The sequence below is a fragment of the Panthera tigris genome, chromosome E1 (assembly GCF_018350195.1).
Source record: "Panthera tigris isolate Pti1 chromosome E1, P.tigris_Pti1_mat1.1, whole genome shotgun sequence".
NCBI classification, from domain to species: Eukaryota; Metazoa; Chordata; class Mammalia; order Carnivora; family Felidae; genus Panthera; species Panthera tigris.
Window position 1 is genome coordinate 25,531,546 of NC_056673.1, and position 18,383 is coordinate 25,549,928.

Below are 18,383 nucleotides of genomic sequence, written 5' to 3' on the forward strand. Positions count from 1 at the left end.
GTTGTAGTGTCCTTGTTTGGTTTTGGTATCAGGGTAAAGTTAATGTCATGTTTTACATCTTTTTATTTTATGTATCCCTTAACTAATTGTAGTTTTAATTAGTTTTACTACTATTCTCTTTTAGCCTTTATACTTGTTTTATAAGTGATTAATCCACTATCTTTACAATATATTTATATTTTCCAATGAGAGTTTTACTTTTGTATGTTTCCTTGTGATTAAATACTAAATATTAAGTATTTCTTTTCAACTTAAAAGAAATCCCATTAACATTTCTTGTAAGACCACTTTAGCAATGATGAACTCCTTTAGTTTTTGCTTATCTGGAAAACTCTTAATTTCCCCTTCAATTATGAGTGATAACTTTGCTAGGTAGAGAATTCTTGGTTGGAAGTTTTTTCCTTTTAGCACTTTGAATATGTTGTGCCACTCTCTTCTGGCCTGCAAAGTTTCTGCAAAAAAATCTTGATAGCCGTATGCGGTTTCCTTGTGTGTATTTATCTTGATACTTTTAAGATTCTCCCTTTAACTTTTACCATTTTAATTATAATGTGTCTTGGTATGGAACTCTTTGGGGTTCCCACTTGTATGTCTATTTCCTTCACCAGATTAGGGAAGTCTTCAGCTATTAGTTTTTAAAACTTTTTTTCTGGCCCTTTCTCTCTTCTCTTCTGGGAACCATCTAATGTGAATGTTTTTCTGCTTGAAGTATTCCCAAGTTTTTTTTTTTTTTTAATACATATATGTTTATTTTAATTCTTTCTCTTTTTGCTCCTTTGTCTGGGTGAGTTCCATTGTTTTGTCTTCCAGCTCACTGATCTGCTTCATCTAGTCTATTGTTGAACCTCTCTAGTGTATTTTTCAGTTCACTTATTATATTTTCAGCTCTGTAGCTTCTGTTTGATACTTTTTAATGTTTTCACTCCTTTTGTTGAAGTTCACACTGTGTTAATTCATTCCTCTGAGTTTGGTGAGCATCTTTATGGCCATTTATTTGAACTCTGTTGCTTATCTCATTTTATTAAGGTCTTTTTCTGGGGTTTTGTTCTTTGTTTGGAACATATTCCTCTGTCTTCTTATCTTGTCTTTCTGTGTTTGTTTCTATGTATTAGGCAAATCAGCTACCTCTATACCAATCTTGAATGAGTGGCCTTGAAGTATCCTGTGGGACTCAAGCATTTATCCTTCCTGGCCACCCAGTGCCAGATGCTCAAGGGGTGTCTCCTATGTGAGCTGTACATGGCTGCCCACCTCCTGTGGAGGAGCTGTGGCTGTGGCATGAGTGCATGGGGCTCTTGTCTGGCCCACCTGTGATGTGTGGCTGTGACATAGGAATGAGTGTCTACATGCCTAATCTTGTTGTGCAATATTATATAACAGCATATTATAGATTTAATTTGGAAGCATAACATTTTTCACATAGGCATTCTACCAGTGTTCAGTCTTTTTCATGCTAAAAAATAGATTGAAAATTAGATTTATAATATTTCAAAAAATAACCATAGATGTTGGTGAGGATATGGAGAGAAGGGAACCCTCTTACACTGTTGGTGAGAATGCAAACTGGTACAACCACTCTGGAAAAACAGTATGGAGATTCCTCAAAAAGTTAAAAAATAGAACTACCCTACGATCCAGCAATTACACTACTAGGTATTTACCCAATGGATACAAAAATACTGATTCAAAGGGACACATGCACCCTGATGTTCATAGCAGCATTATCAATAATAGCCCAGGTGTCCGTTGACTGATAAATGGATAAAGAAGATACATTAAAACAAACAAACACAAACAAATACAAATAAATAAATAAATAGAAATATTACTCAGCCATAAAAAAGAACGAAATTTTGCCCTTGTTATAGGCATTAAAGACAGGAGAAAAAAGAAATATTTTTTTAGAAAGATATAATTGTTCCTGGGGTGCCTGAGTGGCTCAGTTGGTTAAGTGTTTGACTTCAGTTCAGGTCACAATCTCATGGTTTGTGAGTTCAAGCCCCACATCGGGCTCTGTGCTTACAGCTCAGAGCCTGGAGCCTATTTTGGATTCTGTGTCTCTGTCTTTCTCTCTGACACTCCCCCACACCCCCTTTCTCTCTCTCTCAAAAATAAATAAACATTAAAAAATATATATGTAAATATATACTATATATCTATATGTAAGTATACATACATATATGTATATGTATATACACATATATATGTATAATTGTTCCCTTATGTGAAACAAAGTTCTTTAATCATTTACTTGTGGCTTTATTCTCACTATGCTGATTTTGGGGATTCTACTGATACCATTTACTCAAACTAATACTGATTTTCTAACTAAAATTTAAGATTGTATGAAAAGTCAGACTGAATTTTTGTGACAGTTCACTGCTACATATAGGTTTGTAAGACAATAGGGAATTGAAAAGGTAGGAGAATGAGCCAAATGCATATTTCTGTTTAGAATTCAAATACTGATGTGAAGTCATATATTTTATATTTCATTGCATAGACATTGAAAACTGGTCTGACAATGGTCGGGAAAGTAGTGACTCAGCTGACAGGCACGCTGCCTTCAGGTGTGACAGAAGATGACGTTGCCCTCCATAGTAATTCAAGGCGGAGTCCTCTGGTTCCAGGCATTATCACAGTAATTGACACTGAAACCGTTGGAGAGGGCCAGGTAAGAACTTCCAATGCAAGTAATGTAAAAATAATACCTGTGGGGTGTCTGGGTGGCTTAGTCAGTTAAGTGTCTGACTCTTGGTTTTGGCTAAGGTCATGATCTCATGGTTTTGTGAGTTTGAACCCTGCTTTGGGCTCTGTGCTAACAGTGCAGAGCCTACTTGAGGTTCTGTTTCCCTCTGTCTCTGTCCTTCCCCCACTTGCCCTGTCTTGTCTCTCTCTAAATAAATAAATCAACTTTAAAAAAATAATAAAGATGACACTTGATATAACCTAAATTGGAAGATTAATAATTGATCTTTAAGGCAGAGGCTTGCTGATAGAAGCAATCAATAGGACCTTCCATATTTTGGAGGGAATTAAATAAATTATTGATTAATTATGATAGTTACAAGTGACAATACTGTAAATAATATCAAGTTTTATTACAGACATTTATAAATGTGAGAAATACATAAAGTCTTAAAGTATATGTTAAGATACATACATGGTAATGCTTATCTACATACATATGTTGTAATCCTGTATCTTCAGATAATGCAGAAACATTTAGATTATAAAAATCTAATTATTACAAAAAACATGGAAAAATAAATTACATAGTGTAAATCTGGCTGGTAAGAAACCAGTTGGGTTTTGTTTTCTTCCCCCATGTATTCATAAAATCTTTTTCTTTTGTATCATAGTCTTGAATTTTAAAATACATCTCTGGGGGTGACTGGGTGTCTCAGTTGGTTAAGTGTCTGACTCTTGATTTAGGCTAAGGTAATGATCTCATGGTTCGGGTGTTCGAGCCCCACGTCGGGCTCTGGGCTGGTGGCGTGGAGCCTACTTGGGATTCTCTCTCTTTCCCTCTGTCTCTGCCCCTCCCCTGCTCGTGTTCTCACTTTCTCAAAATAAATAAACATTAAAAAATACATTTTGAACGGAAGGTAATTTTAAAATTCTAATAGTTTGTGATCATTGCTACAAAAAAAAATCCAATCTAAAATTGATTACTAGAATAGGATAGGAGTAGATCAACATTTATGAAATAGAAATTATTTTAATTTTATATAGAATATATATTTAATTCTTTTTTCAGAATATAATGTCTGGGAGCTATGTGAGTCTTTAAAGTATTAAACCTAAATACTGCATTTTTTTTTTTAAGGAAATATGTTTTCAGTTTAAATGGTGATTCGATACCTGATAAAAAATTAGCTTTGACTCAATACTCATGTACTAGTTCCTACAGTAAGATCAATTCGCATTTCTAAAAAACATAGACTACTGCAATTAAAAGCCAAAAAAAATTTGAAGTTCTAGGTTACTGAATTTAGCTATTGTATTTTATTTGAAATCTGAATAATAATCAATCTCCACCTCCCCCATGTTAACTTTATGGTTCACCAAACATGTTAGAGTGCAGGCCTGTATTCTTGTTTAAAACTCTTTTTAATGAAGTGCTAGCAAACTTTTCAGTTGACTTGTAATGAATTTTTTTTAAGTTGTGTTAATTAGCTCAAGTTGATAGATACAGACAGATGTTAATTTTCTTTCTTAATTGGAATTAAATATTTAAACCCTAGTGTTTAATGAGTGTTAAAGTAAAAAATATTTTCTTATGTCCTTTGATTCTTAATCAATTTACCTCCAAGGCCACACACATTTTACTGAGTAGTAACAATCCTCCTGAACATTGTCTAGTTTGGTGAGCATAAGTCTGTTAAACATCTAACGTTTGTTGACAGATGGATGGTGGTCATTTAAAAGTAGAAAATGTTATCTCATGATTTTTGATGAAATAGAGGTATAACTCAATTTATTTTATTATATTTAAGTGTAGAAACATGTAAAAAGAAAAATTTTACATAATTATATAATTCTAATTAATGGCATATTAAATAGTGGCCTTATGTTTCCAAATATGCCCCCCCCATTCTTTATTAACTTTTTATAACTTTAAAGTGCAATTCTCAGATTTGAAATATGGAAATGAACTGTAGATTGTGGAGTTGCAAAAGTTCACTTTTCTTTGGTAAATGAATTATTAACACTTGAAACAAGTAAAGTTGTTTATTAGGAAATAAGAATTATAGAAATGTTAACTTTAAAAGTTAAAAGAAGTTAAAAAGTGTTACTCAACCTGAAAAATATTATCTTTTCTATTATTTGTTGAGCTCATAATCTCTTTTCATTCCCACTTATAACATTCTGAATTTTTATTTGATTTAAAAATTGTTTTTATAAGGGAGGAAATAAATTGATATTCAGTAAATGGTAAGTTACTATGTGCATTTTGAAAGAATTATAACTATTTTTTAAAGCAACAAGATTTCCTGACTATAATACTATCCTCCTTTTTTTTTTTTTTTATTACTGTGAATCTGTTTTTTGTTAAGAAGACATTTTTGTCTCTGATACATAGTTCAGTTGGAGTACAGAGCTGTTTTTAGGTTATGCTGGATTGTATTAAAAAGACTTCATGGGTTATTGTCCTAGATTTATCACCTCTAGCCCTTTCCGACTGATGTTTGACCTTAGCTGTAATGTTTTTCCTTTTCCATCTAAAGCTGACATTATGTCCACTTTTTCTGTTTAAATCCATTGAGCCTTTAATAAAGACATTTTCATGTTTACAGTGGCAATGTATAAAATTTGATTCACCATCTTTCTAATGCTAAATTGATTGATTTGATTTTATGTTGACGGGATCATTGCGTGGTAACTGCATTAAGGAAGAGTGGATTTGATTGAATTTGTGTCCATTTTTTAATCTGTGTTACTTGTTTTATTTAAAAGCATTTTGTGGCTAAGATAAGCTAAGTGATATAATTTGCCTTTACACATTTATATAATTGAAGTTAGCAGTGTGGCAAAGTCCCTAATCAAAGGAAAATGCTCCAGAATGATGACCTAAACTTGAGCTATTTCTTTCTCTGGGTACAAGTGTTATTCATAATAATTTACTGGTTCCTGAAGTGTTTTATGTATCTTTTTGTTCACACGGCAAAAGCTTATCCACCTTGTATCAATTAAAGTACTTTGATTAATTTTAATATAGTCAAGTTATTATTAATGTATACTTAAGAAGTTCAGCCTGTTTAAATGGGTACATATCTTAGGATAATTGTATTGGCATGTATTTTATATTATTAATTTGATGTTTTAGGCGAAGTGATAAGGCAATGGAGAAAATCCTTCCAAAAGTATCTGGTTGTTATGTTTGTGAAACTCATAAAGAGAAGCTTCAAAAAGTCTTATGTAATGGTATCAGGCTTTACTGTGCACCAAGATTAATGTGCCTTTTTACTAGACGCCTTCTGTATTGGTACCATCAAATAGAGTACTCAGTACTAATTGTATTGGAGACGGAGATATAAGATTATAGTGTATGAAAGGAAAGGGAATCTTGTAAGATTGAGTTAAAATAGAAAAGTAGACAAAACACAAATATTTCACAGAAAAAAATAAAACATACAGATTGTCTCTGACTTAAAATGTCTTGAGTTAATGATTTTTCAACTTTATGATGATATGAAAGTGATAGGAATTCAGTAGAAACCATACTTGGAATTTTGAATTCTGAACTTTCCCTAGCCCAGTGATATGTGGTATAATACTCTCTTGTGATTCTGGATAGCAACAACCAACTGCAGCTCTGAGTCAGCCTCGTGATCGTGAGGGTAAACAACTGATACACTTACACCTGTTCTGTACTCAGATAGCCATTGTGTTTCTCGCTTTTGGCATAGTATTCAATAAGTTACATGAGATATCCAGCATTTTGCTATAAAATAGGCTTTGTGTTAGATGATTTTGTCCAACTGTAGGCTAATGTGAGTGTTCTGAGCATGTTTAAGGTAGGGTAAGCTAAGGATGATGTTTGGTAGTTAGGTGTATTAAATGCATTTTTGACTTAAGATGTGTTCAACTCACGATGGATTTATTGCGATGTAACCTCTTTGTAAGTTGAGGAAGATCTGTATATAAAATGCTGTATAATCTATATCCATGACTTCACTTGTTATAAGAGAAAGACAAATTTACACTGAGATACCATTTGTCACCTGTGAGAATGAGGGAAATTCAAAAGCAGTGTATTCTACGTTTTAACTTCTAATTTTGAAATAATTGTAGAGTCACATTAAGTTGTAGAAATGTATTCATGTGATCTTTACCCAGATTCCTCCAACTTCCCTTGAATAGCGACATCTTACATAGCTGTAAGAAAATATTAAAACCAATATCAAGTTGACAAATATCAATACTGTTCATATGCTATAGACCTAGGATGCCTGGCTGGCTCAGTCAGTGGGGCGTGCAGTTCTTGAACTCAGAACTGTTAGTTCAAGCCCCGTGTTGGGTGTGGAGATTACTTAAAAATAAAATCTGTAAAAAAATATGGCACAGACTTTACTCAGCTCTCACTATTTGTTTTACCTGAATTTATTTGTGTGTTCCTGGGTGTATATAGTTCTATAACTTTTATTCCCTGTATAGATTCACATAATCAACAACACCATTAAGATATAAGACTATTCAACACATACATTTTTTTGTATTCAGACTTATCCTTCAACCTACCCCTTCCTTTTCTCCTGAAAACTATTATATGTTCTCTATCTCTATAATTTTGTGATTTATAGAGTGGATATAAGAGAAATCATATAGTATATTACATTTTAAAGTTAACTTTTAGACTAAATATGATATCCTTGAAGTTCATTTGTTGTGTGTAATTAAGTCTTTATTATCTCTCTGTTGTATTCCTGTGAGTAGCTGTGTCTATTTGTGCAACCGTTCACTCACTGGAAGACATTTGAGTTGTTTCTAGCATTTTGCTGTTATTAATAAAGCTGCTATGAACATCTAGGTAAAGGTTTTTGTGTGATTTCTGTAGAGTTTTCAGGTCTCTATATTAAATGCCACAGAGTATGATTGATAAATTTTATAAGTGCATATTTAGTTTTGTCAGAAACTGCCCAACTGTTTTTGCAGAGGGGCTGAACTGGTTTACATTCCTTCCAGTAATGTATGATAGGTGGCAGTTTTCTCATCAGAATCCATGGATGATGAAAGCAGTGTTAGAACATCTTTAAAATAGTGAAATAAATGAATTGTTAAACCTGAATTCCACATCTAATGAAAATACCTTTCAGGAATGAAGGGAATATAAAGACATTCTTATAAAAGGAAAGCTAAATTAATCACTAGCAGATCTATTTATTTATTTATCTATTTTTTAATGCTTATTTATTTTTGAGAGGGAGAGGGTGGGAGAGAGAAAGAGCGAGTGAGCAAGAGAGCACATAAGTAGGGAGGGGCAGAGAGGAGACTCAGAATCTGAAACAGGCTTCAGGCTCTGAGCTGTCAGGACAGAACCTGACATGGGGCTTGAACTCGTGAACCATGAGATCATGATGTGAGCCGAAGTTGGACGCTTAACTGTCTGAGCCACTCAGGCACTCCTATTTTTTTTAATTTTTGTTTGTTTGTTTGAGAGAGAGAGAGAGAGAGAGAGAGAGAGAGAGAGCACATGTACAGGAGCAGGTCAGGGGCAGAGAGAGGGGGAGAGAGAGAATCCCAAGCAAGCTTTGCACTTCCAGTGTAGAGCCTGACGTGGGGCTTAATCTTGGGAACTGTGAGATCATGACCTGAGCTGAAACCAAGAGTTAGATGCTTAACCGGCTAAGCCACCCATGCACCCTGCAGATCTACTCTTAAAGAATGTCTAAGGGAAGTTTTCTAAAGAAATTATAACAGAAGAAGGCTTGTAACTTCAGAAATAGAGAACAGTGGAAGAGGTAAAAATAGAAGCGTATATAATATATCGATTTTCGTAAGTTAAATTTGGTTGAAGCAAAAATGATAACATCTCATGTTATGATCAACATATTTATGAGAAATATTTGTGGGGAAGTAAATTGAGTTTCATAAAAATGTTACAATTTTGTACTACATATCACTGTATCTGAAAAGTTTAAAGACAACCCACTAAAGGGGAGAAAATATTTGGAAATTATATTTTTTATAATGGACTGCTATCCAGAATATAGAAAGAACTACAACTAAATAAAGAGATAGATAATCTAATTTTAAATTGAACAAAGATATGAATAAACATTTTTCTGAAAAAGATTTACCAATGGCCAATAAAAACAAATGAGAACCCTCATACACTGCTGGTGGGAATGTAAAATTGTGCAAATGCTTTGGAAAAGAGTTACCAAATGACTTAGCAATTTATCTTCTAGGAATACTCAAAAGAAATGAAAATATATATTCACATAATTGTATGTTCATAGCAGCGTTATTTGCAAGAGCCAAAAACTAGGAGCAACTCCAGTGTACCTCAACTGATTAGTAGATGGATAAATCAAATGTGATATGCACTTACAATGTAATATTCTTCAGCAATAAAAAGAAATGAAGCACTGTTTCATGTTATAATGTGGGTGAGTCTTGAAAATATTATACTTTGTGAAAGAAGCCAGTCTCAAAAGAGTGTATGTTGCATGATTCCATTTATGTGAAATGTCTAGAATAAGCAAAGCAATAGAAAGAGAAAATAGATTATAGTTTCCCAGGGCTGGGAGTTTGGAAGGAATGGAGAAATGTGGGGTGACTGTTAATAATTATGGGTTTTCCTTTGGTGATGAAAATGTTCTGAATTTGGTTGTGGTGATGGTTCTACAATTGTGTGAATATACCATATATATCCCAAAACAAACCTTTAGTAAATATTTAACAAGTGTAGTTTAACACACTTTCCCAGATACTACTACTATAAGACTTCGTTTTCTTGTTCTCCTCACTTAATACTTTGAAAGTCAATCAAACAACTAAAAAGAGAATAACTTATAATGCATGTTCCCCCCACCCCCATTGTGATAAAATATGCATAACATAAACATTGACATGTAACCATTTTTTAAGTTTACAATTCAGTGCATAAGTGTATTTACAATGTTGTGCCATCACAATGGCACATCACAATATCCATGGTTATCACAATAACCATCACTGTTATCTATTTCTAGAACTTTTTCATCATCTGGATTCATTAAATAGTAAACAGTAACTCCCCAAACCCCTGTCCCCACAGTCCCTGGTGACCATCATTCTGATTTCTGCTTCTAGTAGATTGCCCATAATTACAAAAGATGTACAATACAAAGTGTTGGAAAGGTTGTAGAAAAATTGGAAACCTCATGCTTTACTGATGGAAATATAAAATGATGTAGCTATTTTGGAAAACAATTTGTTAGTTTCTTTAAAAGTTCACCATATGTTTGCCATATGACTGACCAGATTCACTTCTAGGTATCTTCCCAAGAGAAATAAAAACATATGCACAAAAATACGTGCACATAGATATTCATAGCTGCCTATGCATTGTAACAATCGACTAGAAATAATCCAAATTGCCAAGAACTGGTGGGTGAACCCACATGTTGTGGTATTTTCATACAGTGGATAACAGTTTAGCAATGTAAAGAAATGAATGATACCTGAAACAACATGGCTGACCTATAAAAATTATATAAGTGAAAGAAAGTAGAAGGCAAATTGCATGATTCTATTTATATGAAACATTTTCAAAATTTTTAGAAAAGGCGAAAGAGATAAAATATACATAGGGATTGCCTGGGGCTTAGGGTTGGAAATCTACTGTAAAGTTAATATGAAGACATTTTGGGGATGGTGGAAGAAATCTAAATGGAGAATGTGGTGATGGTTACACAATTGTATGGATTTACTAAGCATTATCCACTTATGTATTTAAAATGGGTGATTTGAATGTATAAATTTACTGATGATTGGGGATGACTATCAGTTATGCTGAAGAGGTACATAAGTAGATCCTGTCTCCAGAAAATGAATACATTACTAGAAAGAATTTTCAAAAATAACTATCTGGGGACTCCAGAAATTGGCCAAAACTAAGAATGAAATGATAAGTGTGTAAAGACTTTAGAGCTTGGATAATAGTTGTAGGAGAAAATGGCCTTTTTGCATGAGGCTGCTCTCATTCACATCTGCCTGGAGCTTGGTGAGTGTGATTAGTTTAACCAGTGCAGAGTGGGCCATGTAAACAAGCCTTTTCCCTTCTAGACAGGGGATTTACTTGATTTGGAGTAGTATGTTAAAACCTAAGCCCAACAGTATTTTCACTTGGTGGATGATGAGTAAGGGAAAATGTGTAGCTCCACTGGCCTGAGATCGCAATTCAGATGGGGGCCAATTTGAAGAACAGGAGAAAAAAATGCTGGTGAAGTATAAGCAGAGCCTCAGAGACCTTTGGGACAACATCAAGTGTACCAACATATGTGTAACTGGGATCTCAGAAAGAGAGGTGAGAAAGGGGCAGAAAAACATTTGAAGAAATGAAGTGTATAAATACTTACCTTTCTCTTCCCTTAATTTCTTTAAAAGGTAGTTTAAAACGATTGTTTTAGGGAATAACTATAATGTTTCTCAGCTGATAATATATATGACAACAGTAGCACAAAGGAATGGGGAGGGGGTGCAGCTATATTGGAGCAAGGAGCTATAATTTTTGCAATTAACTGACAATCTTGTAATCTGTATAGCACCTTGTTACCTATACAGCATCCACTAAGAAATTAACCTCCCAAAATTAACAGAGGAATTAAAATAGTAATATTAAAAATAACACAAAAGAAGAGGATCAGAGGTACAACACCTGAGACAAAGTAAATAGCAAAATGGCAAACCTAAGTCCAATTATGTGTATAATTATATTAACTATAAATGGACTCAAGTTAAAAGACATTGATTATCAGACCAGAATCATTCAGATTCAAAGACATAATTGGCTGAAGTAAAAGGATTGAGGAAACGTACCACATAAACAGTAACCATAATAGGACTGGAATGGCTATATTAATATCAGACAGAAATACTTTGTCAGGAAATATTGCCAGAGAAAAAGATATTTCATAATAATAAGAGGGCCGATGTAATAGGTAGATAAAGCAACTATTAATGTGTAAACAGCTACAGCATTTCCCAACAAACATTAGGCAAAATCTGACAGATTGAAAGGAGAAATTATAGCTAACTAACATTTACAGCATGAGATTTAAATACTGTGCTCTCAATAATTGATAGGAAAAACTAGACAAAATTTGTGAGGATTTAGAACACTACCAACCAGCACGGTGTAACACCTCCAAACCCGTAGAATTTGCATTCTTTTTCTTTAAATGTTTTTAAAAGTTTATTTATTTATTTTGAGAGAGCAAGAAAGCAAAAGAGCGAGAAAGAGAGAGAGAGAGAGACACTTAACTGACCAAGCAGGCTCTGCGCTGTCAGAGTCCTGACATGGGGCTCGAACCCATGAACCGGGCGACCCCAGCCAAAATCAAAAGTTAGACACTTAACTGACTAGAATTTGCATTATTTTCAAGAACATCTGGGATGTTTTCCAAGATAGACCTTATGGTTGGGCAAAAAAATATATAAATAGCTTTAAAAGTATTAAAATTATGAGAAGTATGTTTCCTGAGAACTATGGAAATCAATAACAGAATGGGACGCCCCAGTGGCTCCATCAGTTGAGTGTCCAGCTCTTGATTTCAGCTCAGGTCATAATCTCATGGTAGGTGAGATCAAGCCCCACACATCGGACTCTGTGCTGGCTAATGGGGACTCTCTCTCTCCCTCTCTCTCTGCCCCTCCTGCGCTTACCTACTGTGCTCTCTCCCCCTCAAAAATAAATAAACTTAATTTTGTCAAATGCTTTTTCTGCATGGATTGACAGGATCCTCTTTTCTTTTACTAATGTGATGTATCACATTGATTGATTTGTGAAGGTTGAACCAGCCCTGCATCCCAGGAATGAACCCCACTTGATCGTGGAGAATAATTCTTTTTATATGCTGCTGAATTCTATTTGCTAGTATCTTATTGAGAATTTTTGCATCCATATTCATCAGGGATATTGGCCTGTAGTTCTCTTTTTTTGCTGGGTCTCTGTCTGGTTTAGGAATCAAAGTAATGTGGCTTCATAGAATGAGTCTGGAAGTTTTCCTTCCCTTTCTATTTTTTGGAACAGCTTGAGAAGGATAGGTATTATCTCTGCTTTAAATGTCTGGTAGAATTCCCCAGGGAAGCCATCTGGCCCTGGACTCTTATTTGTTCGGAGATTTAAAAAAAAAAAATTTTTTTTTAACGTTTATTTATTTTTGAGACAGACAGAGCGTGAACAGGGGAGGGGCAGAGAGAGAGGGAGACACAGAATCTGAAATAGGCTCCAAGCTCTGAGCTGTCAGCACAGAGCCTGACGTGGGGCTCGAACTCACAGACCGTGAGATCATGACCTGAGCCGAAGTCGGACACTTAACTGACTGAGCCACCCAGGCGCCCCTGTTCGGAGATTTTTGATAACTGATTCAATTTCTTTACTGGTTATGGGTCTGTTCAAGTTTTCTCTTTCTTCCTGTTTGAGGTTTGGAAGTGTGTGGGTGCTTAGGAATTTGTCCATTTCTTCTAGGTTGTCCAGTTTGTTGACATATAATTTTTCATAATATTCCCTGATAATTGCTTGTATCTCTGAGGGATTGGTCGTAATAATTCCATTTTCATTCATGATTTTATGTATTTGGGTCATCTCCCTTTTCTTTTTGAGAAGCCTGGCTAGAGGTTTATCAATTTTGTTTATTTTTTCAAAAAACCAACTCTTGGTTTCGTTGATCTGCTCTATAGTTTTTTTTTGATTCTATATTGTTTATTTCTGCTCTGATCTTTATTATTTCTCTTCTTCTGCTGGGTTTGGGGTGTCTTTGCTGTTCTGCTTCTATTTCCTTTAGGTGTGCCGTTAGATTTTGTATTTGGGATTTTTCTTGTTTCTTGAGATGGGCCTGGATTGCAATGTATTTTCCTCTCAGGACTGCCTTCGCTGCATCCCAAAGCGTTTGGATTGTTGTATGTTCATCTTCCTTTGTTTCCATATATTTTAAAATTTCTTCTCTAATTGTCTGGTTGACCCATTCATTCTTTAGTAGGGTGTTCTTTAACCTCCATGCTTTTGGAGGTTTTCCAGACTTTTTCCTGTGGTTGATTTCAAGTTTCATAGCATTGTGGTCTGAAAGTGTGCATGGTATGATATCAATTCTTTTATACTTATGAAGGGCTATTCTGTGACCCAGTATGTGATCTATCTTGGAGAATGTTCCATGTGCATTCAAGAAGAAAGTATATTCTGTTGCTTTGGGATGCAGAGTTCTGAATATATCTGTCAAGTTCATCTGATCCAATGTATCATTCAGGGCACTTGTTTCTTTATTGATCCTGTGTCTAGATGATCTGATCTACCCATTGTTGTAAGTGGAGTATTAAAGTCCCCCGCAATTACCACATTCTTATCAATAAGGGTACTTATGTTTGTGATTAATTTTTTTATATATTTGGGGGCTCCCGTATTCGGCACATAGGCGTTTATAATTGTTAGCTCTTCCTGATGGATAGACCCTGTAGTTACTGTATAATTCCCTTCTTCATCTCTTGTTACAGCCTTTAATTTAGAGTCTAGTTTGTCTGATATAAGTGTGGCTACTCCAGCTTTCTTTTGACTTCAGTAACATGATAGATAGTTCTCCATCCCCTCACTTTCAATCTGAAGATGTCCTCAGATCTAAAATGAGTCTCTTGTAGACAGCAAATAGATGGGTCTTGTTTTTTTATCCATTCTGATACCCTATGTCTTTTGGTTGGCGCATTTAGTCCATTTACATTTGGTGTTATTATGGAAAGATATGTGTTTAGAGCCACTGTGATGTCTGTAGATTTCATGCTGGTAGTGATGTCTGGTGCTTTGTGGTCCTTGCAACATTTCACTCACAGAATCCCCCTTAGGATCTCCTGTAGGGCTGGGTTAGTGCTGATGACGTACTTTCTTAATAAAAACCCTTGATAAAGTCGGGATAGAAGGAGCATACTTAAACATCATAAAAGCCATTTATGAAAAGCCCACAGCTAATATCATCCTCAATGGGGAAAAACTGAGAGCTTTCCCCCTGAGATCAGGAACACGACAGGGAAGTCCACTCTCACCGCTGTTGTTTAACACAGTGTTGGAAGTGCTAGCATCAGCAATCAGACAACAAAAGGAAATCAAAGGCATCAAAATTGGCAAAGATGAAGTCAAGCTTTCACTTTTTGCAGATGACATCATACTATACATGGAAAACCTGACAGACTCCACCAAAAGTCTGCTAGAACTGATACATGAATTAAGCAAAGTCGCAAGGTACAAAATCAATGTACAGACATCGGACAAAGGGCTAGTACAAAATCTATAAAGAGCTCACCAAACTCCACACCCAAAAAACAAATAATCCAGTGGAGAAATGGGCAGAAAACATGAATAGACACTTCTCTAAGGAAGACATCCAGATGGCCACAAGGCACATGAAAACATGCTCAACGTTGCTCCTCATCAGGGAAATACAAGTCAAAACCACACTCAGATATCACCTCACGCCAGTCAGAGTGGCTAAAATGAACAAATCAGATTATAGATGCTGGCGAGGTTGTGGAGAAACGGGAACCTTCTTGCACTGTTGGTGGGAATGCAAACTGGTGCAGCCGCTCTGGAAAATAGTGTGGAGGTTCCTCAAAGAATTAAAAATAGATCTACCCTATGGCCCCGCAATAGCACTGCTAGGAATTTACCCAAGGGATATAGGAGTGCTGATGCATAGGGGCACTTGTACCCCAATGTTTATGGCAGCACTCTCAACAATAGCCAAATTATGGAAAGAGCCTAAATGTCCATCAACTGACAAATGGATAAAGAAATTGTGGTTTATATATACAATGGAATACTACGTGGCAATGAGAAAGAATGAAATATGGCCCTTTGTAGCAACGTGGATGCAACTGGAGAGTGTTATGCTAAGTGAAATAAGCCATACAGAGAAAGACAGATACCATATGGTTTCACTCTTACGTGGATCCTGAGAAACTTAACAGAAACCCATGGGGGAGGGGAAGGAAAAAAAAAAAGAGGTTAAAGTGGAAGAGAGCCAAAGCATAAGAGACTCTTAAAACCTGAGAACAAACTGAGGGTTGATGGGGGGTGGGAGGGAGGGGAGGGTGGGTGATGGGTATTGAGGAGGGCACCTGTTGGGATGAGTGCTGCGTATTGTATAGAAACCAATTTGACAATAAATTTCATATTTAAAATAAATAAATAAACTTAAAAAATAACAATGAAATTATGGAAATCTCCAAATATTTGGAAATAAAACACACCTATCAATAGCTCATGGGTGGGAGAAGGAATCCCAAGGATATTAGAAAATATTTGGAATGGAATAAAAATAAAAAGTGAGCATATCAGAATTTATGAAGTGCAGCTATTCTTTTACAGAGAGGGAAATTTATAGCTTTAAATGCTTATAGTAGGAAGGAAAAACAGTCTGAAACTAATAATCTTCACTTTCCCCATTTTCTAATCTGAAAAACAAGAGCAAATTATAACCAAACAACAAATGAAGTAAATACTAAATATATGAACATAAGTCAACAAAATAGTAAATAGTGAAATATTGGGGAAAATCCAAAATTGGTTCTTTGAAAAGATAAAAAAAAATTGATCCTCAAAAAGTTAAAAATGAAATTATCATATGATCAGCAATCTGATTTCTAGGTTTGTATGCATAAGAATTCAAAGCAGGATCTGGAAGCACTATTTACACACCCTCGTTCATTGCAGCATATTCACAGTAGCGAGGATATGGAAGCAATCCATATATCTATCACTAGGTGAATGGATAAAGAAAAATCTGGTATATACATACTATAATATTATGCAGCCTTGAAATAGAAGGAAATATTGTGACATATTACAACATTGACAAACCTTGAGGACATTTTGGTAAGGGAAGTAAAGCCATCACAAAAGTGTAAAAACTATATTCTTCCAGTTATTTTGACTCTCTAAAATAGTCAAAATCATAAAAACAGAAAGTGGAAAAGTGGTTATCAATGGCTGGGGGGAGGGAAGAAGAAGAATCAGAGTTTAGTGGGTAGAGTTTCAGTGTTGCGAGATGGAAAAGTCCTAGAAATTTGTTACACAACAATGTGAGTATACTTAATGAACCGAACATTTAAAAATTGTTAAGATGGTAATAAAGATCTATGCACAAAAAATTTGATATATCAGTAGCTTTACTGAATTGTAGGTTTGAGTCAGCAATAGGCAAGAAAATTAAAGCATTAGGATAGTAAAGGATGACAAAGCAGACATTTCTATATAATGGATTGCTGTAATGGTTACAGTACTATATAAAATCATTGAATTGTAAACATGAAATAGGTGACTTTTATGGTATGTAAAGTATACCTTTGTAAAGTTTTTCATACTAAAAGAAAAATTAGCTTTGCCCGTTTAGGATTAGTTCCTGATTTACTTCAAATTAAATTATTTATGTCTGAATATCATGATCCAGTAATGATCTAGTTGTAAGCAAACATTTTCCAGTAGGTCATAACATAATAAGAATTGTATGTTCCTGTCTTTGGATGAAGCTCTACAAAGCTGATTTTATGCTTTTTGTTTTTTTTCTGAACCTCTACTTCAAGAAATTTTTGTCTCTGTCATCTACAGTAAAGCCCATCAACTGTTTTTAGAGTTTATATGATTGATCTTCTGGAGTATATTGTATCTTTTCCTCATTCCTAAAGTGGCATTCTCACCTTACAGTGACAATAATCTTCCAGTATAGTGGAAGCAATCATGCATACTTTTGGTCAGGGATATTGTAGTGTAGCTGTGTATATCTTCACGCTCAGTAATTGGTGAGTAAAGTTTAATTTCCATTTTCCTTCTTTCTTTCTGTGAAGGTGCTTGTGAGCGAGGATTCTGACAGTGATGGTATCGTGGCCCACTTTCCTGCTCATGAGAAACCAGTGTGCTGTATGGCATTTAATACAAGTGGTATGTCCTTTTTCTTTCCATTTATGTCATGGGATTTCAACAAGTTTTTTTTTTTTTTTTTTGGAAATGGAAAATATGAAATATGGAATCTGACTTTTCATAATGTGTCAATGTGTATCAGAAAAGTAAGTAGACTTCAGTAAGTGGTTCTTGAGTGAGTGAATTTAAAATAAAAATTTGGGGGGGGGCTAGGTGGCTCAGTCAGTTAAACATCCAAATTTGGCCCAGGTCATGATCTTGCAGTTCATGAGTTTGAGACCTGCATCAGGCTCTGTGCTGACAGCTCAGAGCCTGGAGCCCTCTTTGAGTTCTGTGTCTCCCTCTCTCTCTTTCCCTTCCCTGCTCACACTCTGTCTCTCAAAAATAAATAAACATTTAAAAAAATAAATAAAAATTTAGAAACCCACCAAGCATTAGTTTTGCTCTCAGTAAAGAGGTAATTGAATATCAGCAGTAGGTAAACTGTGCTATTGAGGTGCATTAATTTCTGTATTATAATTAAGCCAGGAACTTCAGTATTCCGGACTACATATTAATGAATGTAAGTGGCACTTTCCTTGTAATTTAAAATTTCTTTTTCACTTTCACATACAAGCGTATTATAAAGTATTTGCTTGTATTTTTCCCTGTGTTTTGGTAGTGGTTTTGTTTTTCTATTTATTCTTAAAGCATTTGATTAGGAGAGATGTTATAGTAATGTGGAACGTCCTACTACTTTTCATTTTTTTCTTCAAACTTTTTGTTATATAAAGTT

At 34.9% G+C, this 18,383-nt stretch overlaps 1 protein-coding gene across 13 annotated transcripts in view; it reads left to right on the forward strand.

Annotated features, from left to right (window-relative positions):
• BCAS3 (BCAS3 microtubule associated cell migration factor) overlaps positions 1 to 18,383 on the forward strand; it is a 614,170-nt gene that overhangs the window by 187,541 nt on the left and 408,246 nt on the right. For all 13 annotated transcript variants that reach the window (XM_042966194.1, XM_042966193.1, XM_042966192.1 and 10 more), the window contains 2 exons: positions 2,504 to 2,674; positions 17,536 to 17,629. In XM_042966194.1, coding sequence (XP_042822128.1) covers positions 2,504 to 2,674; positions 17,536 to 17,629 — 265 coding nt within the window. The remainder of the gene's footprint in view (positions 1 to 2,503; positions 2,675 to 17,535; positions 17,630 to 18,383) is intronic.